The sequence below is a fragment of the Tenebrio molitor genome, chromosome 7 (assembly GCF_963966145.1).
Source record: "Tenebrio molitor chromosome 7, icTenMoli1.1, whole genome shotgun sequence".
NCBI classification, from domain to species: Eukaryota; Metazoa; Arthropoda; class Insecta; order Coleoptera; family Tenebrionidae; genus Tenebrio; species Tenebrio molitor.
Window position 1 is genome coordinate 9028155 of NC_091052.1, and position 24694 is coordinate 9052848.

The 24694-nt window shown below is 39.8% G+C and overlaps 1 protein-coding gene across 4 annotated transcripts; it reads left to right on the forward strand.

The window, feature by feature from the left end:
* Positions 1-6: 6 nt before the first annotated feature.
* On the forward strand, positions 7-22698 carry hts (adducin 1-like protein hts). 4 transcript variants are annotated; one of them, XM_069054877.1, is made up of 11 exons: positions 1527-1546; positions 14856-16112; positions 16655-16781; positions 17453-17566; positions 17622-17907; positions 18418-18537; positions 18588-18659; positions 19288-19350; positions 21846-21913; positions 21966-22076; positions 22124-22698. In XM_069054877.1, the coding sequence occupies exons 1-10, from the start codon at positions 1542-1544 to the stop codon at positions 22074-22076; spliced, it is 2223 nt and encodes a 740-aa protein (XP_068910978.1). In that variant the 5' UTR covers positions 1527-1541; the 3' UTR covers positions 22124-22698. The 4 variants fall into 4 exon arrangements, with proteins under 4 accessions (XP_068910977.1, XP_068910976.1, XP_068910978.1 ...); XM_069054878.1 differs by lacking the exon at positions 19288-19350; XM_069054876.1 differs by lacking the exons at positions 1527-1546; positions 19288-19350; positions 21846-21913; positions 21966-22076; positions 22124-22698 and adding exons at positions 7-302; positions 19497-21436.
* Positions 22699-24694: the final 1996 nt, after the last annotated feature.

Consider the following 24694-nt stretch of genomic DNA (forward strand, 5'->3'; position numbering starts at 1 on the left):
GCGCATTGCTTTTGGAGTTGGTGTTCGGTGGAAACTGCTGAGGGTACGCGAAACGAATTTCTAATTTTTAGTGACCGACATTGGTATTGAGAGTGTTTTCAATCGGCGATTTTTAACAGAAGTAAGCGAAACGACGCCCTTCGAGTCATTGCTTGGACCGCGTCAACGAATATAATCGATGGGGCGTATGCTCGGCTGGCTCCAGTGTCATTAGTGTTGTAGAGAAACATTAACGAACCGCAAGTCTAGACAGTGATTTAAATAACGCCGGTCTTTCAGTCATCGCATTCGGAGACACAACGGTAAGTCCATTTGCACATCTGAGCCCCCTTGTCTGTCAGCGGGGTGTGTCTTCACCTGTTCCGGGAGACACCCCGACGCAGGACCGTATTGTCGAAATCCGCCGCAACACCGAAGGCGATAGAAACGGCCGATGACCGTTGTCCTAGCTGTATTTCCTGCGTGAGCACCGACGAAACGTTCCAAAACTCGAGTGGTTTGCATTTGGTTATCAATTTGAATCCGCGCCGGAGACGTTAAGCTGCTGACCATTATCAAACCAGTATTATAAAGGATGATCTCATCTCCCAATGAAAGTTGTTTATTATAATAAATGTACAGTTCCCAACTGAAGTGCACCTATCGTAATTGGCAATTGTGAAACAACTCTCGCGGGGCTCACCGACGTCGACCTCTTTGTTAAAAACCGTCTTCGGATGCCTCAAGTGTTAGTCATAGCGTTCGCGTTATGTAAGATAAATAATATGTAAACCGTGCGAAATTGGAGAAAGAACCACTTCTGGTTCGTTGTTTGTATCGCCTCCGTGGAAACGGGGGCGTGAAGACCTCTTCTTGCTTACAGTCCAAGTAAATAGAGTGCACTCTTCGATTAGATTATCATCGGTTGCCAATCGTCGGTGTTTACTCGCACAAGTTGATAAGAGCTCGTCGGAAAATTCGAGGAACGGTTCTTCTATCGACCGAATTTTTCCGGAACAAAGGTGAACGATCGGTTCCAATAACAATGATAACTATTGTAGAGGTGTGCTTGCAAACATTAACCTGCCGGTCTGTAGTTTCGGTGAGGAAGCGTTCGAGTGTCGATCGATTCGAATCCAATTGGATTTTGTACGATGCAAACCCCCCAAGTCCGTCCACATACGTAAAATACCTCAATAGATCAATTGAGTTATTAATTGAAGGATAGCAGTTGACGTTAACAACATAATGGATGATCTAATGGAGTAATCTGTCATGAACCTGCTCGGTACACTTCGCCAATAATAAGTTTTGTATTTTTATGCAAATCGACCGTTTTGTTATCCACACATTGTGGCTAATACGGCTGACGGTTTTAATAATCGTGGAATAAAAAAAGAACGTGAATGGGTTGGGTTATTAACTCGACACGCAACGTCTGAAAGGTTTTTTATTGGTACCATCCATAGCGAACCTCGTCGCAAATGAAGCGTAGGAGATCTGGTACCAGTGCAATTTACACAAAAGAATGAATTTAAACAGTCGTGATAACTTCGTCTGTGATGAGGTGAGCTCGTTCGCAGAAGACTGATTCAGAAAATTCTATTTTCAGTTTTTGATGATTCAAAATGTTTTTAATTTTGCATTCGTTGCGCCTCGAATTGCTTTGGTGCTTTATATTTAGGTCCCAAAGAGGCGAACGACATTCGGGTGTGTTGTCGCCGGTTCCTCGATGTCAAAAGGACACCAGATTAGAGAGTTTATTTTTTTGTGAGTGATATCAGTAATATGTCATTCGTTTAAAAATAAAAGTGAATAATAAAAATTCTAATGAGTTTAAACAGAAAACGGCGTAAAAAAATTCCGATGGTGTCCCAAGTTTTAACTGTCGGTGTTAATTGCTCGCGGCCATTACGAACAAATTGACTTGCGATATTTGAGAAGTGAAATGGTGGAAAGAAGTGCGATTTTGAAATTTTGGGTCGAAAATCACCGCCACGGTTCGGAGCACATCTAGTGTTGACTTTTTTCGACCCAATTCTGTTAGTTCTTGTGGACAAAACCGCACCGTGAATTTGAAGCATGCCAAATATTCGTCGAACCAAATGAAAATAGATTTTTTTTTTGTCTGACTCGCTATTGTTAATCAGAATCGGTGCTACATTGACCGTGACCTAGTCGGTGTTTAAAAACACGAATTTTTTCCCCCTATTTGGGTTGAATGAAAACCGAAATTGGCGCCAAACGAATCGTGCAAATTAATTTTTCTTTCGACCCCGAATGTTCGTAACCGGAAAAGATAATTCGTTTTGTTATGCATCGTGAGGAGTTTTTTCGTCTTCGAGATGACCTGGATGGGCCAAATCGAAACGACCTCGACTCGCCGTTATCACACACAAAGATAGTGCCTCCATTAATTCGAAAATAAAGCATATTGATAGGGATTATGTCATGAGTTCATCCGTCTACGTCACCCATCCCATCAATTATTCATGAACGTTTCCATTTCACTCGGCCGGACGAATCGCTTCGACACCAAAATTTCCCCCGGATCAATGGAAATATAAAAATTGGGGGCGCTGGAGCGTGCACATTGAAAAAAAAAATCTATTGAATTAATCGAATGAATATAAATGGGCGTTGTCTCAACTACTTCGTTGATTCAGTTTTTAAACGAAAAACGCACCACACCCGTTGTACAAAAACTGAAATATGAACTGTTTGTGTTGTAGAGCAAAGTTGAAATAACTGCGGGTTGGTCTAGTCGGGAGCTGTTTATTTTTGCGTGGCTACTTTGTTGGTTGCGGTTTAGGTTTACCAGAAATGTACAGTGGTGTTTATTAAACAAATGCGGATGTTTTGTCAACACTGCCATTTACTTCTTTTCTGTTTCCGGCCGTATTAACTCATGCGATTTATTTATTTAACTCCTGTGTCGTCAAAATTAACAAACAGTTTGTTGTTGAGAAAATAACTCGTGCCGGTGTGAGGTTTTGATTAGTAAATATTTGGTGCGGTATCCACTTCCTCTGGTTCGATACCTGATTAAATATCGAAAGTTCATGTGTGTTTTTCGACAAAATAATTTTAATTATATTTGTACCACCCAAAAATATCTTTTACAAATAGAAATGTAATTTTTGAGACAACTTAATTTGCGGCGCAGTGGACACATAATCTCAAAGGAAATGCCGAAGGAAATAAATACTTATCTAAATTGTTACGTTACTTTCTCTAACGTAATCTGGTTCTCATGTTTGATATCATTTATATTTATTAATTGTGGCAATTTTAACATTACGTAAGTTCAAATTTGTTCAAGATTAGATACTTAAGAGATACTTAATTTTTTATTTGATAACTGATTTTTTCAATTCAATTCTCTAAATCAGGATTAAATCCTAAATTCTACACTATTTGTCAAAGTTTGTAACGCAACCTTTACATTTTCGAATTCTTCAATTCGCCATCCCAAGCTTTTTTGCTTTCAAGTGAATATCTTCTATTACGAAGACAAATTCCATCAAATATAAGAAATACAAGTTTTTTCCATTTCTACTTGTAATAAAATGACAAATTTATGAATGTGTGTTTTAAATATACACTAGTAAATACAAATGCGATAAAGATGTTTATTTAGTTACAACAAACACGTTGCTATCTCTTTTCGAAGTGGTCGGTTTAAAATTGTTCTATTTTCGAACTTCATTAAAAATGATCATCGAGTTTGGTCATCTTCGAAGTGTGGTTAAAGAGATACAAATTTGATTCCGTCAGAGACGCTTTATACTTCCGGACAATGGTCAGAATAAAAAGCGCCGTTCGCAGAATCTAGTTTCTTGGGAAAAGTAAAAATATCACTTTCCCATTGTTCTTCGTGGTCATTCTCTCAAAATTCGTCAACATTGCGATATAATATCACACACATTATGTTGGGACAATTGTGAGAATTTGCGAGCTCCCAACATTAGCCTAAGCGAAACTAGGCCCCCCTGAACTCCTGATGGAATGTTTAAAACCTTCGATTTATTTGGATCAGATAACCTCAATAATTTCCTCGTTGATCGTGATTCAGCGGTATTTATTTACGCATAGTTCCAATGGTCATGGTATAGTAATTTCCAGGCGCGAGGGAGGGCACCTGTTCAATTAAGCAATTGAAGTCGGGAGTGTTGGTTTAGCACGTTTCCCGTTGTTTGATGACTCCAGTGACGTCATCCATTTAAATAATGCATTATCCTATCAGGTCGGTCGGGGGAGTTTGTGGTGGGATGTGTTAATTTTGGAACTGAATTTACAGATGTAACCTTGTAGTTTTGGCCCTCGGCCAAACATCGCGTCTCCCTCTTTCACGAACGTCACGATTTCCAGTTGGCCATCCTCTTTCGTAGAATCGAGAGGAACCGCATCCTTTTTGAATTCCGCAGAAATGGGACAGAATGTCGGTGCTGAGAGGTCGGCGAGATCCGTCTCGCACCGTGGAGGTTGTCTTTGATGTGGGTGTTCTAATTGATGGGCTGACGCCGAACAATATATTATCGGAGAGAGAGGGTCCGGGAACCTAATTAGGTGGCAACGGCGGTGTGACAGAAGGAAATGTATTGCGATAGAAAGTGGATGACACATCAGAAATTGTCAGCAAACGGGTGGAATTCGCGTGCGGAAGCTGGAAATTTTTGGCAATTGGCTGTCTATAGATTACAGAAAACTATTATCCGCACGCGAACCAGAACGTTGAACTCGCGACGGACGTGGGGTTGTGTAGGAAACGCGTTTTCTATAATGGAAGGGTTGCGACACCGGAAAAAGTTGCATCCGCGTCTCCGAGGGGGGCTCGAAATGCACAACTCACGTAAATATTTTTGTTTTGTGGGGGGTTGGTCCACGATTTGCGCGTTCAGTCGTAAATTGTAACGGAGTGCGTTTTGATGTTGACTGCAATTATTGCATCAGTAATAATTATGCATTCATTGGAATGAAATCGGACGAGTTATTAACCTACTCGCATCGCTTAATCACATACCATTATAAAATATTAAACGAGCAATGATGGGATGCATGTGATGAATAAATTGCTCTTGACTTTGCAAGAAGTTATTAATGACGTTGCGGTTCTTGATGGTCTTAAATTGTCTCATCACAATTGCGTACGTTACACATGTTGCGAGTCTTCAAAATTAAAAAAATCTTTGGATTGATTGGACTGAAGAGTCAAAGACGACTCCCTACGAAATGGATTATAGCAAAGACTCTTTGTACGTCGACTGCAGTAATTTTATTGTTACCACCTTAATAATATACTTTCTTTATAGCACGTGCGATTTGAAATCTTTGCAATTAATCTTTTTATTGACGTCGAGTCGTTTATAAAATTGATAATGCATCGATTTCAACGCTCCTTTATAATTTTCTGTAAAGCTCGTGCAATTTGCAGTAATACCTGCAATTCGACTAAAAACTGTCATGTAATCAATCAAATCAATCACTGGAAAGTTGAAAAAATTGAGAGTGAAAAAAATTTGCGTTCGATGGAAAATGTAGAAACGAAGTTTGGAACATTATTGGATTTATTTGTCGTCGGACGAGTTGATGAACATCCTCGCATAAAATAATCCACCGAATGCGTAAATCACATTTTCAGAAACCGTACAAGAATCCAGGTCATCCGCTTTCGTTTTTATACCACCACGACTATAAATAAACGTACTGGTTCGTTTAACGTGCATTACCTGAGAAAAGTGAAAATATTATCAAAAGTGTGTTAGCACGTCTACGAAGACTTGATCGTGGTCCATGGAGAGGAAGCAAAAGTTGCGCGCCCAATAGACAGTTTTGGAAACTTTTTTAAATCATCAAATTTGGCGTTGAAGAGTCGATTGTGAACGCACCACTCGTCAGTCTGCAGATTAAAACCCAAACAACACAAAAAGTGAGGTTAGATTTAAACAGCTGATCTTGTAATCAGTGGTGTGTTCACAATCGATTCTTCAACGCTTACTTCGAGAATAAATTTAAAATGAACACCCGACATTTCCACGAACAAATGTTATCTTCTGATGGTTCGAAAAAAAAACAAACTCACAGGTGCCTAGATAATCGGGGTTTTGCCAAAGTGAAGATAAGAAAAATGCAACAATGTATTTTAAGAATCTTTGTTTAAAATCTCTTGTGCAAGATCTTGTCATCTTGTAGGCAAGCTACAGTTACCATGCCAATAAGGCTCTGTAATTATTTTGAAAACTGAGACTTTGGACAACACCTAGAATGGAGGATAAGTCATAAATTTATTCCAACTTGCAATTTTCAATATTTTACGCCACCAATTTTGCCGAGTGCCGTCTTGAATCGTGTTGGCAAAAAAAGTCTTCCTAAAAATACAGGACCACTCGCGAGATTCCCGAATTTAATCCACTCCCGAGTCCTTCGTACCATTTCTGAGCAGTGCTGTATCGATACATCACGCTCCGAGCACAATTAATTTTGTTACTGCAGCTGTAACATTTTCTTCGCTCGGATACAAAAAGTACAAAACGGGCTTCTCGCAGAGCTCATCAATCTCACCACTTGGTAAAAAAGATCCAATAATTTTGAGAGGAGAGAAGAATTTTATGATCCGCGACATGTGCAACAAAATGCAACGGCAAGAGTGACAGGAGATAACGCGTCTTTCGATTGTTTAATTGATCACATGGATAAAATACAAATGGAATCTTGAACTTGAATCGGTTCATTTAATATCGAAACAATAAATACCTAAGTGACGTAACAGCAACAACGGTCAGATGTATTTTTAAAGTTGTCGGATCGTGCTGTCACATAAATTTTGCAAAAGAAAAATTTCGGAATGCTGTTAGGTTTTAGGGAAAACAGTTACGTTATGGTTGACGTGATCGGAATGCAAGGCAGACTTTGGATTTAGATTTGTAATAGCTGTTTCATTGTGTCATTGATCATGTGCATAGATAAACAAAAAGTTTAAGCTCGCTCTTGGTCTGTAATAAATCATGCGTCGAGGCAGACATGTACCCTTGCGTTGTCATAAAATCCACACTGCTATCTCTGCATCGTATTTATGTTTAATCAGTCAATCTTATCAACAGTTTTAGTCAATACATGTTGCGACCTCGACGAACCGATTTTCGGGATGAAATGAGCGATTGGAAAATTTTACGGCACATCTAGCCTAGAATCGATATCTTCCTTGAAGGATGGAAGTTATACCGCAACGTTACATCAATTGGGGTCACTTATCTCGCTACCAATTTACCGTGTTGTTATACGTCAAGCATTTTATTGCCGACTTCTGGGTTGTAAATCAAACGTTATGGAGGTCCGCTTCGTGTGTACGTTTCGTATTGAATCATAAAGTTATTATGTAATTCCATTGTTAACCGTTCGGTGAAGTTACCGCGGGAAGAACAAATAGACGTTACAAACATTTCTAAAAATAATTTCGTCACATGTCAGAATCGCAAATATTGCAATAAATTTTTCGCCAGCCTTGAATCGAGAGAAGCCTCTCCAGGTGCATCGATTCGGTGACGGATTCGTGGCACACGCGACGTAATTTGTGCGGTTCGGATTGAACAGTTTTCGATTTGTCGGTTTACTTTTCTTATCGACTGTTGCGGCGTTGTAAAGTGTTTATTGTATGCGGCAAATCACGTTTAAAGTGTTTTCCGAACGAGATAATGGCCGGTTTCGTCGAAGAAGCTGACTCGTCCGGAGTCAGCCCCACGTGGCGGTTGGTCAAGCCGTGGTCGACACAATTTTGTAAATTCCTTGAAAGCCATCGGTCAGACGTGTTGGTTGGTAAGCCAAGCTCGTCGTTGTCCTTTGATCTTCCGGTCCCGAATGTCGGTAATGTCTTGCGAAACGGTTGACCGTAATGGCTTTTTAATCGCTGGCACAGGTTGGACATGACAACTGTCCGGTTATTGATCCTGCAGCATGCAGGTCCGCCCGTACGTACCAGTGCACCAGTGTCTTTGTCCTTGTCTCTCCTCCGGCGAAGATTTTTGTGGGGGACGAATGTGAGGTCGTTCCGAATTTTAATCAAGCGCAGCTGAGAGAAACTTTTACGAGCGCATTCAACAAGGATAAGGCGTCGCGACGCCGCAGGTCGTTGACATTTAGATGATGTGCGCACCGCCAATGCCGGTCTGACTTATTCTTGTGGGTTGTTTTTTTTTTGCGCGTCGTCTAATAGATATCGATCGGGGTTTTGTCTTTTTTCGTGTCGACACTGCGGGCGGTTATTAATGTGATGTGCAATCCGACAACTTCACTCGGGAACTGTTGCTTGCTCGATAAAGCAACGAGGCTGGTGAGCCGACCATCTGCAAAAATCAAGCGAATTTTTTATTGACCATATTTGCTTTTGTATCTGATTGAATGTTGACGCAGAATATGCAGACATCCACGAACGTTTTTCTTCGGAGATGCGTCAAAAATGACATTCGCGATTGGAGTCAGGGACAGTCTTTTTAAGACATTGCACAAGATTCGCTACAAATGGATGATCGGAATTATGTTCAAATGCAAAAACTATCTTTATGGGTTATTTTATTCAAGTGCTTATCGAGAATTGAACGATCGGTAAAAATACGCATATTCAAAAGAATAATATTATTTGTATGTGCAATGTAATCAAAATGCCATCAAAGTTACCTATGCTATGAGAAACAAAATTCAGCGTCTTAGCTTAATTCATGCATTTTTTTATGTAAATACCTGTTATTTTACGGTCTAGAGTAAAAACCATCCTGTGAAAATTGTAAAACGTATATTGTTACTATTTAGTGCTCAATAAAATACTAAATGACAGTAATGATACTTCAAATAAGTATTTAGTCAAGACACTGACTTTTGTTTTTCATTGATAATTTGAATGACATTTTTTTTTATCATATAAGATAAATATTATTTACGTCCCGCCATACATATTTATAACAATAGTGTCATTATGAACTTTAAGGTTCTAAAAGAAACATTGTTCCATAGAAATTTGTTTCTATTGTAGGTATTCAAACCATTCCCGTAAAAAATATTACTCCTATATAAATTCTTCATTTTCGTCCTCACTCGAAACAAACATAGGGGTCCGCTATATCGAAACCTTTTTGATTCGTGCCGAATTATTATAGTGTTTTGATGACATTTTCTTTTGTCAATTTCACGTCATAAACACCGTTCACGTTATTTTGGCATAATGGGAGGCCATGATTATTTTTTTTAACGTCGAATACACTGTTTGGTTTCCGTCACTGAAGTGCCTGACATGCGGACCTGTCAAAGTGAACATAACATGTTGCTGAATTTTCCGCAATGTCTGAGTATTCTTCTGTTGCAAACTAGTAAAACTGACAACAATGCATTAGACATTGACGCTATTTACAACTTCAAACTTAGAAAAACATAACCTAATTCAACAGACAGCTTTACTATCAAATTAAATGCAAAGTTTCCACGGCCTCCCGTTATGCCAAAACAACGTGAATGCATTTTATTTTGGTTTCTTGACCAAATGTAATTCGAGTGCTCATACATTTAAGTACTTTCGGTGAATTGTTTCATCAGATATTATGTTGGTGACAGTTTTTGGGAGCATTGTCAAGCCATAGATGTCAAACGTCAGTTGTTTAGCGAATAAGCATCGGTGTGAACAATTTCTACTGTAAAAGACAATTCTTTCAAAACTAATCAACGAGAGTTTTCCGGGTTTGTTTCGGTCTACATGATGGTTTTTGCTTCAAATTAATCATTTAACTTACTACAAAATGATCAAAGTGAGGTTATGTACCTGAAGGAAACGTCAAAGCATACCAATTAAGTTTTTGAACGCTCGTTACAAAGTCTGTAGTAGTCTGTCCGTTGGTATAAATTGCCACCCCAAAAGTGTGAAACATTCGGTTTCTGTCTGTTTCTCAGGTTATTAACAGAAAATATCAACATATAATTTTGTAGATGGTGTTGGCACGAATGTGCTTAATATTTATTGATAATCTTTACAAAGCATTTGATGGAATAAAAAGACAAAAGAGAGGACTACTTATTGAATTTTTGTATTTTTGAATCAAATTTAAATAGTTATTTGTACAACTAGTTATGAAAGCCATACTTTTTTCACGAATTTGCAGATTGATTAAAGAGGGCGTAGCCCGAGTTAATCAGGCAAATAAGTGAAAAACAGAGACTTTCATAACGTGTTGTACACACTATTTTTTTGCATATTGATCCAAGTTGAGAAATTTGGTCTAAAAGGATTTATGAAAAATTACAAAAAAAAAAATGTATGCTTTGACAATCATCTCCAAGGAGATGGAATAAAATGATGCAAAAAAGTACTACTTTTACTAACATTTTTCGTGTAAAAAAGTGCTACTTTCACTACGATTTTGCGTGTAAAAAAGTGCCACTTTCATTACGATATGCAAAAAAGACTATTATAGTTCTTTGCTCATTTGCAATATTTGACCCCATTGAAATATTTCATTAGCATTTCCCCCTTTGTGTACATTCTTATAATAAAAGCTCCACATTTTCTCCATTTTTCGCCTTCTAAGCTTGATCACTTCTATTTCATTATCACTTCCCGCATCACTTTCATATTTGTGTATTTCTTCGCCTATCATAATTTACAACCCCCTGAGCAGAGCTGTTTTCAACTTTCAAACTGAATTTTTTATGTGAAATTTGTCAGTAGGTGGCTTTATACTAGACCTCGTTCATCGAACGATTGATACTTGTAAAGTGCAAAATAATAAATAATAAACACCGAATGTAATTACCGAGCAGATGCCATATTTTACTGTGCAAAAAAATATCGATAACAAAGTTATTTCTATATTTAAGACCGGCACACAAGATCTCTGCCGCGTTTACAGCAATTATTTTCTTTTAAATTCATTCGGATTCTTCTCTTCTCTTTATCCCACATGTCCGATTTTTCAATTTTTCTTCACAGTCGTTTGTTGTTCTGTCTCGATGGAAGTTGTCGAACCATACCACCGGGTTTCCGTCCTGCGACTGCAAGATTTATCGCGTCGGCGACGATGCCCTCAAGCCAGATCTCGCCATGTTAACACCTACTTGAACACCGCTGCAGTCTATTTCTGGTCATAATTGGAATTGCACGATCCCTTGGCTCGAGGGCCTTATCTCGCAAATTTATTGTCGTCGGTGTATTTTCGGAACGTCGCCGATTTTCCCGAGTGCCCGATCGAAAACTCCTTCCATCTAACACCTAATGGCGAATTTGCGTAGAGGTCGCGAACCGTGAAACGGTTACGGTCGTTGATGCCTTCTTCGACGGAACCGGTCCGATAATCTGCAGGAAGTGTTGGTCGCAATCGCGCGCCCCGTCTTCCCGAAATGTCCTTCGATCGATGCAGCCGTCGCTCTTTCTCCTGGATCCGTCGGCGACTTCGTGCACATTGCAACCCAGTTCCTTCGCGGCCGTCCCGTTTCCGGGGCAACGGGACGGCGGCGGCGCCCTATCGATCCGACGCCGCCACAGAAACATCTGTTGTTTTGGGAAGCTAGACGCGTCGGTCGCATCGACAGATTCTTGACCTTCTTTCGCTTTCCGTCTTGGCGGGGTTTCATTTTAGCCGCAACACGTGAGATCGTTACCGAAACGACGATAAAACAAACACGAATTGATTGTGTTGTTTGGTTTGGTAATTGAATTGCCCACGTCTTCCTAGACAATACGCATCGATGATGACCTATTTTCGATATTGTGGGCATTGTAAACATGGCTCGCCATTATGCTAAAAATCAATGAAAACTGGTGTATGCAAAAGGGAACCAATGGAGCTCTCTCCTGGATTCTTGTTAATTATTTTGTTACATATAGTAATCAACTCAGATTTGTTAAAACTTGCAGTAGTTTATTAAAACGTCAGACGTGTTGACCTGGAAACTTACAAGTTTACGACTATCCATAAAAGATAGGTGCATTTCAGGGTACGACTTAAAAGCCTACAGACGTAATTGGAATGAAGTATGTCAAGAAGTTCTCGGTATCTATTAACATTCAAGTTCCATCCAGAATATAATAAAAAAATATAATCTAATTGTGTTTATTTCTATTCGAAATCTGACACAACGTCGTCGTGGTACTGTCGACAACACCAATCAAACGATTTTGGTGGTACTACCGTGATTTGGGAAGTTTATATTAAATGCAGCCGGATGTTTTGAAAAATGTTCAATATTACCACGAACGTACCAATATAAATCTAAAGAATTCGATAAAAATATGAAGCAGTGATTTATGACGATCATTATTTTTATCAGCTATTGCATTTGTTCACAGAAAATGAAGATAAAACGAGCGAGAATGTCGTCCGTGTCATAAAACTAATCAAAGACATTTGCGTAGGTATTCGTAGTGTCAATAGTGTCGGAGATGTTAACAAAATTACGGTTACATTCTGAAGGAAGTGCGTTGTAAAAACTGCGTCTTCAAGACATTGTTTGTGGCATTTTTTTGACCTATTTTATATAACCGTAATTGGTAACACAGCTATTTTTATAATTGCAGTAAGAAATAGAATTTTTATTGGATTATTACAGAATTGTAAACACCCTAAATAATTATTTATATTTCTATTGTTTCGCAGTTTGTTCAAGGTTTACGTAAATGTTTCCGTTGTGATTATTTTGGAAATTCTCGACTGATACTTTTTCACATATCTATAGGTATTTGTATTGCAATTCTGTTTTATTTATGCGTCGTAAAATTTTATTGGGGATGATATCTCCGTTATGGCTAACAATAAAATGGTTAATAGAAGATAATTTGTGGATATTATTGCAGTCTCGCAGTGAAGCTTCCTCCAAATAACGTCAAGTTCTTGGGTTCAGCTTTTTATATTATTTTACGAACAGAAGGATACACAAATACATCATAAATTATGCACAACAGTCTTTTTTGTAAAGGGAAGTTTATCGAGTTTTATTAGGTACAAGCAAAACGTAAACGCACGCGCTACTATCAAACAAAATAAATCCAACAGAAATAGAATATACAGTCTGACAGGCCAACAATAATTATTCTTCTTTATTCCCTTGTCTTGTCACACTTCTCTGATGTTCCAACAATAATTTCTCGTCAGGAATGAGAACAATTGATTTGTTTTCCTTGTTGCTTGAGACAAATAAAGACACTAGAGCAAGCTAAATTTCACATGCAAAGATTATTGGCGCTAGGAGGATGCCAGTTCGACGGGTTCAATACTAGTGGCACCAGTTTCTGTTTCAATAAGTTTTTAAGTGGTACATCATTAAGATTGTCGTCAATTGCTCCAGTTAGTGCAAATGTTAAACTGCAGTGCAAATTTTGTCGAAAAAAAGAAAGAAAAAAAGAGCGAAATTTCAATGAATTGTCAGAAAACTGCCATTCACATTTTAATCAACTAATTTTTACACTTCACCAAATTAATTGATCGCTAATTAATTTCGCGGCACAACCCCTGTTTTCTGTACTTTGTGGAACTTGTGAAGCTTAGCCGAAAGCTTGAATTTTAAACAGAAATAAACACTATTATTGTTAATACATACGAAAAGACATTGGCGCCAAAACGGTACACCCGTTTCTTATTTTACTGGCGCCAGTCGAGTAGCCACAATAATCTCTGCATGTGGAAATCCTCCTTAACATCTTAATTCAACAAATTCTACATTCTTTCATTTCTTTCAGAACTATTTCAACATCTGTTGTACTAATTGAACGTAAAGAACTATTCCAAATACACTGACCGACACAAAAAATGACTCATTATGATTTCTTTAATAAATGATTTATGCTTATTTTTCTTTATTATAGTTAGATTGGGATATTTTCGATGATCGGGAGTGCTATGGTCACCATGGCAACCGAATTGTTTTGTTTAAATAAATTATTAGAAAATTTGCGCTACTTCCATGTTGTTTTTGTCGGTTGATTTACGTGTTAAAAGATTTAATTTGACAATATGAGATACAAATTCAAAATGCTGTTCAAATTTTAACAATTTTTTTTTCCAAAAAATTATTTTTTTTTTCATTAAAATTTTATTTGCTGTGTTTAATGTTTTGTTTGTCGGATATTCTTTGGCAAAGAATAACTTAAATAACACTTTTCAATACAACATGATATCAAAAAATTTTTCTAAGACAATGAATTACTTAATTATATTAATAAAATTCAAAGTGAGTCGTTTTTTGTGCCGGTCAGTGTATAACAAACAGATTTTTCCAAACCCTCAACTTTTTAAATTTACAACCGCCTGTTTCTTATCACCTCACACGTCGAAACAAACCCTTATCAGTGTTTTGCCAACAACCACCATCTCTCTGAAACATGTAAAAATGTGACCCAAAAATTATTCAAAAAACAATAAAAGAGAATTGCGTGTGTATCTGCTCTGGTTTTAGTCCCTAAACGGTGTTAAAATACCACGCCTCATATAATCGTCTCTCATCAACGTTACACAGCCGAGTCCCAAGAGTTGTCATTTATTATCGTGTCATGGACGCCGGTTATTAACATACGGTCCCCTTCACCTCTCGTTTTGGATCGTTTCGGCGATCGAACCTGCTAGACCGATGATGCAGAATGTTTTTTTTTTTAATCGCTGATGCAGTTTGCGTCCAACAATTGTTCATGGCGACACTATTATGTTTACGGCGCGGTGGAAATATTTGAAGCTTGAATACTTTAATGAGCAATCAATTGTTTGCGTTGACATTGCAATTCTGTGTTTATATTTGTGTTTCAAGTCCATCTGGAGTCGCATATTTATAAATATGAGTCACAAATTTTCGGAATGTTTGCCTAAGTTGCATTAAACGATTATGTCATTTTGACGGCGTTTTCCGTGTTGCAGATCTAAAATGACGGACAGTAGCGAGGCGGAGGTCCCGCCCCAGACCAACGGTCTTTCGGACAGCATGGACGACGAGGAGCGTGCCAGGATCAGGCCGGTGGACATAGACGCCGACGTGAAGGAGATGGAACGTCGCAAACGGGTCGAGTTGATAATGAACAGCAAAATGTTCCGCGAAGAGCTGGAGAGGATCATCGAGACCCAACTGAAGGACGGATCGGGTACGACCGGTCTGATGCAGCAGATCTCGGACATGATGGGCGTGAACAAGCAAGGAGGGAACGTGTTCAAGAACTCCAACTGCGTCGTGCCCATCAACGACATCCGCGGCATCGAGGCGATGGGCTACGGCAAGGGGGAGAAGATCTTGAGGTGCAAGCTGGCGGCGGTGTTTAGATTGATCGATTTGTACGGCTGGACCCAAGGGACAAACACTTTGGTGACCGCCAGATTGAACCAAGACGAGGAGCACTTCTTGGTCAACGCCTACGGGATGATGTTCCACGAAGTGACGGCTTCCAGCCTGGTGAAGGTCGCGATGCAGGGCAACGTGATCGAGCAGGGCACGACGAACTTCTCCGTCAACATATCGGCCTTCTCGCTGCACGCGGCGGTCCACGCCGCCCGACCCGACATCAAGTGCATCATCAACGTCCACACGCCCTCCGTGGTGGCCATCTCGGCCTTCAAGCAGGGAATTCTGCCCTTGAGCCAAGAATCAGTAGTGATAGGCGACGTCAGCACGCACACTTATCTGGGCGGTCTGCTGGACCCGGAGGAGAAAGACAAGCTGGCCAGAAACCTGGGGCCCAACAACAAGGTGCTGCTGCTGTCCAACCAGGGCGCCCTCTGTTGCGGAGAGACAATAGAAGAAGCGTTCTTCAACGCCCGCAATACCGTCCTAGCCTGCGAGTCCCAGCTCAAACTCATTCCCGTAGGACTCGACAACTTGGTGCTGTTGAACGACGAAATAAGAAAGAAGTTGTACGACGCGGCGCACAAAGCTCCGGAGAGCAGTCCGCGACCCGATCAGCCGTCGATCTTGGAAGGGAAAGTCGAGAGGAAATGGCGAGTCGGTGGTGTGGAATTCGAGGCCCTGATGCGGATGTTGGACAACGCGGGCTTCAGGACCGGCTACATTTACAGACACCCCTTGGTCAAGGGCGAACCACCGAGGCCGAAAAACGACGTCGAAGTACCCCCGGCAGTTTCTTCCCTGGGTTATCTGTTGGAAGAGGAGGAGCTCTACAGGCAAGGGTAAGAGAGAAAGGTTCGATCAGATTCGCCGCATCACGTCGGTGAAATCGTAAATTCGACGTGAAGCATGACCGTTTTCAACTAGGACAAACAAAAACAAGCTAAGTAAATGTTGCCGTACGCAGTCGTGACTGATGCTGTTACTTGAATGACATCCGCGCGAGTTTTTCATGCTCCAGCTAACGGCGTCTCGAGTCCATTTAATCATCCGAGTGATTAGAAAACTGGAGAATCGCACACTCACATTTAAAAGGAGCGATGAATTTTCAACGGTCTGCTAAGTGGTGTTCGCATTTGACCTTTATGTGTCTATAAAAACTCCAGTAGATTTGTAAATTAAGCCAACAACGGAGCGTTAAGGTGTTTAATTGGTTTGTCCTTTAACGAACAAAGAGCGCACAGATTTCGCTTACAACATCGACAAAGAAAGATTCACCTTTGTCGTCGCTGTAACATCCCATAGCGGGCAATCTTCCAATTGAAAGTGCACACAAATCGAATTAATAACGTGGCACGATCTTACGTAAGCTTGTTTCTTGCAGACTGTGGAAAAAGTTGGACGGAGGAAGGAAAGGGCACGACCGCAGCCGCTGGTTGAACTCGCCGAACGTCTACCAAAAAGTCGAAATTTTAGAAACCGGCACACCCGATCCCAAAAAAATTACAAAGGTAGAATATATTAAGTTTGAAGATAAATAATTTTTATCGAGAGTTTTATCCCCTTCCCTTTTGATATTAGAGTAAGTAGCTTGATTCCATGTAGGGTGCTTTGACGTGCTAAAGCATTGAAGACTTTATGATATTTTTCTCGATTATTTAGTGCAATTTATGTTTATCGTATTGTGTAGATTGCAGATCTTATAATGTGCCATTTAATGTTTTGCTACGCAAATATTATATTTTTATTGACTGGATTTTATTAGGCTGAATCTCATTTTGCGACTGCCACGCACAGTCTAGTCGTCAAATAAACGTCGCAAAAGATCTGATGCCATATCGAAAAGTGTGTGTTACTCTTGTTGTACTCTTGTAACATCCATGCTAGTTTAACATATTTTATGCTTAGCTTATACCGCTAATACAATAATAAACAAGATGGAAATAACGTTTTTTTGTATTTATTAATCCTGATCCTGTTTTTGCCGACGTTTCTCTTGCTCGACACTAAAAAAATTAAACCGGCCTTGACTAATAGAATAGCCTTAAAAAATGTTTGTGTGGCAAAACCAGTACATTAGAATGTCTGATCTGGCACACACACTTGAACAGGTTCTCACCCCATTTTTAGTTGTTCTATTTCACCTCCACCGCATCACTAATGTGCTGGTTTTGTCTTTCAGTGGGTCGCGGAAGGATCACCAACCCATTCCAGTACACCTGTCAAAATCGATGGTGCGTTGCAGTTCGTGCCCAAAGGTACCAACCCCAAAGAATTTAAACAGAAACAACAACAGGTAAACTGGTCGGACGATAAAATCGGCTACAAATTAATTCGCATCTTCGTCGCAGATCAAAGACTACAGAAGAGCCGACAAGATCTCGGCAGGGCCGCAGTCGCACATCCTCGAAGGTGTGACATGGGAAGAAGCGCGCAAAATGCAAGACGCCACCGTCACCCAAACGGGTGACCAGGTGGTACTGATGGGCGCCGCCTCCAAAGGGATCATCCAACGCGGACACCAGCACAACGCGATGGTGTACAAATCACCGTACGCCAAGAATCCGTTCGATTCGGTCACAGATGAGGAGCTCGACGAGTACAAGAAGGTCGTCGAGAAAAAAGTCAAAGGCGAATGTACGTAACGTGCACTGTATTTATGACGATTTAAAAAAATGTAAAAACTGCACATGTAATCGACAAAAAACAAACGTACAGAAGTGTGGGGCGCAGTTTCAGTCGTATTAACAGCGGCGATGAGGTTATAAAAGTCAAACATACCTTTTTGTCCAAATTCCAACAAACAAAGTTGTGTATGATGTACCCAGTCACCATTTTGTTTATTCTCATTTCGAAAATAGAATTCTGAGTGTGTTTTCGAGTGAAAACCATTTTCTAAGTAAAATTCACGTCAAAGTTTCAAACAAATGTCGCAATTTAACAGTGACGTTTTGCAAGTTACGTCACACGCTGTCAAAAATTTTGTTTTTCATAGCCACCTTGGCTCATTTTTTGTTGATCATATTGTAGAATTCAATAAACAAAATGTCTGCCGGTAAAGATAACTTGTACCAATAGTACTGTGTAAATGCGTGTCCTGTCGCTATTTTCGAAACCGTTATTCGATTTTTCTTTTTTTCCTTGTAGATGATACAGATTTTAGCGAATCTGAAGGTTTGTCGTCAGCCCAAATCAACAAGAGAATGGAAGACCACATGAGGTCACCGACATCAATCACTAGCGAAACCGAAGAAGAAAGTAGAGATGGTTAGTGGTCGTGTTGAACGATACAAACGTCTAAACAGTTTCTTTTGCAGAACCCCAAGTACTTCGGATAGAAACCAAACAAGCTCCCAAGCCTAGCCAACCCGAAATTGTCTTGAGCGATGGTGAGTTCCGGTTTGTTTCGTTTTGATTAGAGTAGAGGCCCAACGTAGTAGTCTAGTCGTGACGAGAGTAAACTGTGTGCTTCATTTATTTCTTTTTACAAGTATATAAAAAGCGAAAGTGATGGGCGAGGGGTAAGTGTTCATCACTTGACAGATTCATTCTCATTCTAGAGAACAGATCTTGTTAGAGATAGACACTGACCGTGGTTTTTTTCTTTTCAACACAACTAGCTATCATCGTTCATCGGTGTCTTATTTTACAAACATCTAAATCTATGTAGGTCCCTAGTTGGTAGCTCTAGAAGTGAACACTGAACCCTTGTATTCCCTGGTGTAGTACACCTTCAGATGTTGCATGTGAAAACCCTTCGAGTCGGAATTTCCATTGACTGCTTCGTGACCAAGCGATGACGTCTGAATAAATTTCAGACAACATCTAAGTTCACAAACTTTTGATAGGCGGCCAAAAGTTTCATTTCTAAAATAAGCGAGTGCGTGATGTCACGTTTATATTGAAAGCTGCAAATGGAAATTTCAGATTTTGGCCTTGAAGGTTTTCCACTTTGAGTTTTCTTTTTTGAGCACGTTCTTGCATGTGTAATTTCCCGTTTAATTTTGCATGTATTAGTCGATACGTCGGCCACCCAGCGGTTCCTGCAATCCGAACGGGAATCAGTAAACAGCAACAAGAGTAAGTTGTTACTAGCGCTTCGGGGCTTTTGGGTTGCTTCACATGTGTAAATCTTCTCCTCGCCGCTTCTTGGACATTACAGAATACCGATTGAGTTAATTAAAGCCTTCCCGAACCCCACTCACCAAACGATTGCTCTCTTCCAGGTGTAAAAATTGGAAAACTGCTGCGAAACGTACGCTTAACCGCAAGCCTGCCTTACTATCGCACCAACAGTCACGCCGGTCTACCGAAAGGCTCGTACTGCATCCCAAATCCTCAACACTTCCACGTCGTCCGTCAAACCCAAATAGCACAACCCTTGCGTCCCATTCTCGTAAAGATCGGTGCACCCAGTCACGCAGCTCACTACATCTTCAACCGGTTCAATGTTAATTGTAACAGACACACGCAGACTGTCACAATTAACATCGGAAACTTCCGGACGGTCTCCCTCGGAATGTCTTTGCAAACTGTTGCCGATTTCATCCGGCCCTTTGCTAACGCTTTGAACTTGCTAAACGTGCCGAACTTGAACCACACCGAGTCGCAGACCGCTTACGTTCCCGATCAAAATAACGTCGACTACACTCCGCTCATTGAAAGTTACGAAAAACGAGAAAGTTTGGTCAAAATCGTGGACGACTCGAACTTCGAAAAGCAGATCTTGCACAAGCTGCAAGAGAATCTGATCGCAGATCTGACCAAAAGCGAGTCGGAATCGGAAGTTGAGACTGCGGAGTCGATGCAAGAAGTGGTGGAGTTTGGTGAAAGAGATGAGGTTCAGGTGAACGAGAGTCTAGCTGATGCTTCGTCTCTTCCTGACGTTTCGAGTGACGAAAGTAAAAACGCGCGGAGTGAGTCGAACGGTTCGGTTGTTTCGTCGCAAAGTGTAGACGAAGGAGTGGGTGATTTGACAAAACTGTCACCTCCTAGATGTATGAACGCAGAACCCGACGAAAGAGTTGTCAAGATTGGGCAAATAATCTTCGACTACATGTCCGAACAAGGGTTTGAAGACTCAGATTTAGTGATATTTCCAGAATTGTTGCATGATGGTAATACTGCTAAATTGATTGTTAAGTTGGGCGAGACCTACCAAGAGCTCTACGGAGATCAGTTGACAAGCGAAGAACGAAGCGACTTAAGAATCGTTATTTGTTCTTACGTGTTAAATCTGATCGAAAAAGACGACAGAATGACATCTTCACTCGACTCTCTTGATTTCCCGATGGTGTCAGACAAGCTCTTCAGCGTGTCCGAGACGCTGTCGGCCATAATGGACCACTTCTTCGACTCCCTCGATTCGAACCAAGAGCGACAAAACCAAAGTGAAAAATTCGGCGAGTTCGTCGATCCCATCAAAGACGTCAACGGCAACATTCACCATTCCACACCGGACCCGTTCAAAATCAATTCGAAAGATGAAACTTACGAGATCGTAGAGGAAGTGACGAGTTTCAAGCGAGACAAGAAGCAAAAGCCCGGTCACGAGTCCTACTGGTTCTCCATAGGTTCCCCACAAAAAGTCGTGAGGGAGGTACCAACGGTGAAAAAAATCGTGAACGTGGACGACATCCCGTTGCCGCCGCCCAGAGACCTGGATTACTTCGACGAGTCGAAGAATAATTTGTCTCCGATCCCGGAGGAGGCCAATCGCAATTTAATCTTCGACTTTCTGGAAGAAGAGAAGACTCGACCATCTGTCGATATTTTGGCGGGGGGTGACGGCGACAAAATCGAAACGATCCTGTCGGGGCGCGGTTCTTGCTCTTACGTAGCTTTCGACCAACCGGAAACCAACGTGGTGGTGTGCAGTGCAGTGTCGTTCTGTCGCACCATTACGACGGTGTCTTCGGCGTACGTCAAGTCCGACAGCGTCGTGTTTACGAAGAGTAGTTCGGTGATCGGAAACGGCGACGAAAGCTTTTACAGCGTCTCGAGTACTTGTTCCGGGGATGGCGGCAAAAAAGACGAGGACGAGGGAGACTGGATGGGTTTCGAAACCGCCAAATTCTGATTTGCTTACTGTGTTTCTTGTGTTGAATTTGTTTTGTGTGTTCCAAATGTATTAAAAACGTTCATAATAAATTCTCATCCGAATTAATTTCACCTGTCCGTGGCAAAAACTTACTAACGGTTAGTTGGTGGTATTTCCGTTCTGTTTTTGCGAATTTTTTTTGTATTGTGAGTCCGAACAGAAGTATTTAAATTTGCAAGTCCAAATATTTATAGTCGAGAAGCGTAAAAAATAGAACGGAAATACGTAGCAATACGACGGCACGTGCACATTCTAACTCCATTAATCACTACCACATCAGAAGAAGTAAATAAAAAAACTAACGACGGAGGCGACATTAACGAATTAAAAAATAAACACTAACACGGTGGAAGTCTGAATATGCGGAAAAGGTATTTATGTGTGTTTTTATTTAATTTTTTTTGTCATTTTGTGTTTGCTTGGGATAAGTTGAAGCGTCGATTCGACGTCGAGATAATAACTGTTGTTTTTATAGGTGAAAATACAGTGAACGGAGACCAATCAGATGCTCACATTAGTACCTTGTCTCAGAGTAGTAAAGAGGTGAGTTGTCGTGATTGGTTCGGTACTGTTTGTTAACTAGATCGTTCGGCAGGATCGCTCGATTTCTGAAGGGTCTCCCAAGAAGGACAAGAAAAAGAAGAAAGGATTGCGAACGCCCTCGTTCCTCAAGAAGAAGAAAGAGAAGAAGATTCGTGAAGCATAGGTTTGTGTGATTTTGTGGTGTTACGTCATGTTGAGTCTGTCTTTCAGGCACTGCCTCCGTAATTTTTATATTGATGCCTCCATCGAGACTGCCAGCGACTCATTTTTTAGTTTAGTATATTCGAGCGCAGCGGCTAGGATTTTGCACTAAATGTGACAATGGACTTCATTGGTCTAATTATATTTTTAGCTTTATCTGTACAGGATAATATAAAGATTTTATTATAATTATTATTAACTTCTAAAGTGCGAAATGTAGTGGTGGAGTAATATATTTAAACCATAGAATAAACAAAACAATTTTCCATATTTTATCCTTGAGAATGTTGACCGAACATTGACTGACATCACTCGTTGGTTTGTTTATTCTAGCAATAAACAGGACTTTTGTTATTTATGTAAATTTATAAATGCTTCTGATTGACTGCAAATAAATCAATTAAGTTTATATCGAGATTATAAGAAATTTACTAGGCCATCATCACTTTCTTATTATTTGTTTCATACATAACGGGAGAGGGAGCACATATTTCTACTTTATTATACATACTACATACTTGCACAAAGTACTCTTTTTATGTATGTTTTCTTAATATTTAAGAAATAAAAAGCTTTTCTCGCTATTTAGTTTTGTAGTTTTTTTCCTTTTGTAGATAAGTTGTTTCGTTTTGTTTCTGTAGAACAGTAAGTACAGTGTGATAAATGTTCCCTTTTTATACTTTTACTAAAACATTAACAAATCTTTGTAATTTGGGATCATTTCGTGATTGTGCTCTGGGTAGTGGCTTTTTTTATATGATGCTTTATGGCAATTGCGCTTACGTCGTAGTAACGAAAAGAAGAGTTATTTTTATTCATACGAAAATATATTAATTGATAAATCATGATATTTATATTTTTGTTTAAAAATGTAAAAAAACCCAATTTATTGTGCCGTAGTTTGTTTGATCTCATGTTTTCCCTTTTTTGATGAATTTACAGAATTGTTATTGTTTGTCACGAATCTGACAGTTTCTTTTGTGAAATCGTCTGATGTCGCCTGTAATGTCTGTACGACCTAACCATTCTTGCAGCATTTCTCGACAAGAATGCAATAGGGAGTGACTAGCCGATGTTAGTTAATTTTCTGTAAAATCATTCAGTTGTCATCATGTTAATGATTTAACCACATGCAAATAAATTATGTTACGGACGCTTTTGCTTCATTTGAGTAGAAAGTAGAGCCTCCCCATCTTGGCGACATTCATGAATATGGATGACGAATTTCTTATTAATTTCAGGAAGGGTTGAGATGACGCCGCGTCGTTAAAATTAAAACCGAGAGCTGGAGTATAATCTCTCGGAACGATTTGATTAAGAATTAACTCGCATTCGAGGGACGCCCGATATTAATTGGTATATCGATTCGGCGTACGTGTATTGAGGAAAACGAGATATTTGACAATTTAATTTGCACGAGTCCTTCTGGTAAATTGCTGTGGATAAAATTCCCGGCGTGTTGAATGGGATTCCCGTTCCGAGCAATGAAGGACCACTTCAGAGTCAGGTGGTTGTGTCTGCTCTCTTGATGTTCTAAATTGCGCCAATTTGAACCGCAATCGTTCTGGCTTTTTAAAGTAGGCGGAAGCGTTGAAAAATTCACTTCAATCTTTTTTCAGGGGGAGGAAAACTCGACGGAGTGGAAATTTCGGCGCGGCGCTAAAGGACGACGTGTTTATCCTATTGGAACCTCGCCGCGGACTCGTTTAATGAGCATTGCGTGGATTTTGATTGATTGTGGGCTTTCGCTGGTCGCGAGCATGACGGCCGCCTAATTATCCTTACCATGAAATTCCATTATTTACGTCGTTTATTATGTTTGATTCCTCGGCAATTTCGTTAAAAACACGAATTAATCTTGCGGCTTTCGGTATGAAAGCAGATTCTCTCGTGGAAATAGGAGCGGGGAATAATCAACTCCAAGCATAAATTGTCGCAATTGTGCAAATGCGGGAATCGTTGTGACTGTTGCGTGAAGACCGTCATCACGTATTGCTTTCGAATAATTGAACTGATATCAATTTATTAAAAAGAATGATAAAAATATCGCGGAATTGAAGAAATAATGGTATATGTGGATCTAGGGAGAGATGTGCATACTTTTTCCTGATATGTAATCCTCAAGCTTCCTCCTCTGGTTTTCTCTCCTGATATTTTTCACGACTTGGGAAGATGAAAAACGAAAACATAGTTTTTTGAAATCAAAGACTTTTCCGCAGAAGAACCTGAAGAAATTACTGAAGCAGCAAATGCTGCGGTTTCAATTTTCAAATTCTAACTTTTATAAACATGTAAAATTTCTTAAAAGTTTTAATTGATTCATAATGAAAACTCCCTAGATTTTTTTTAAATTTATTTACATAGAGAATAATTTGCCATTTCAATCATGATTTACTTCTTATTTTTTGAAACCTACTTCTATTATATTCTCAGTTGTGAAAAAAAAGTTCATAAACCACAGTGGTGATATTAAATTATTTACGTTAAATAGTATTTGTTTCATAAATACAAAAATGCAACACGTGGAAATTGTTAGTATTGTACAATCATTTACTATTTACTTCTCCAGGAAAAATTTTA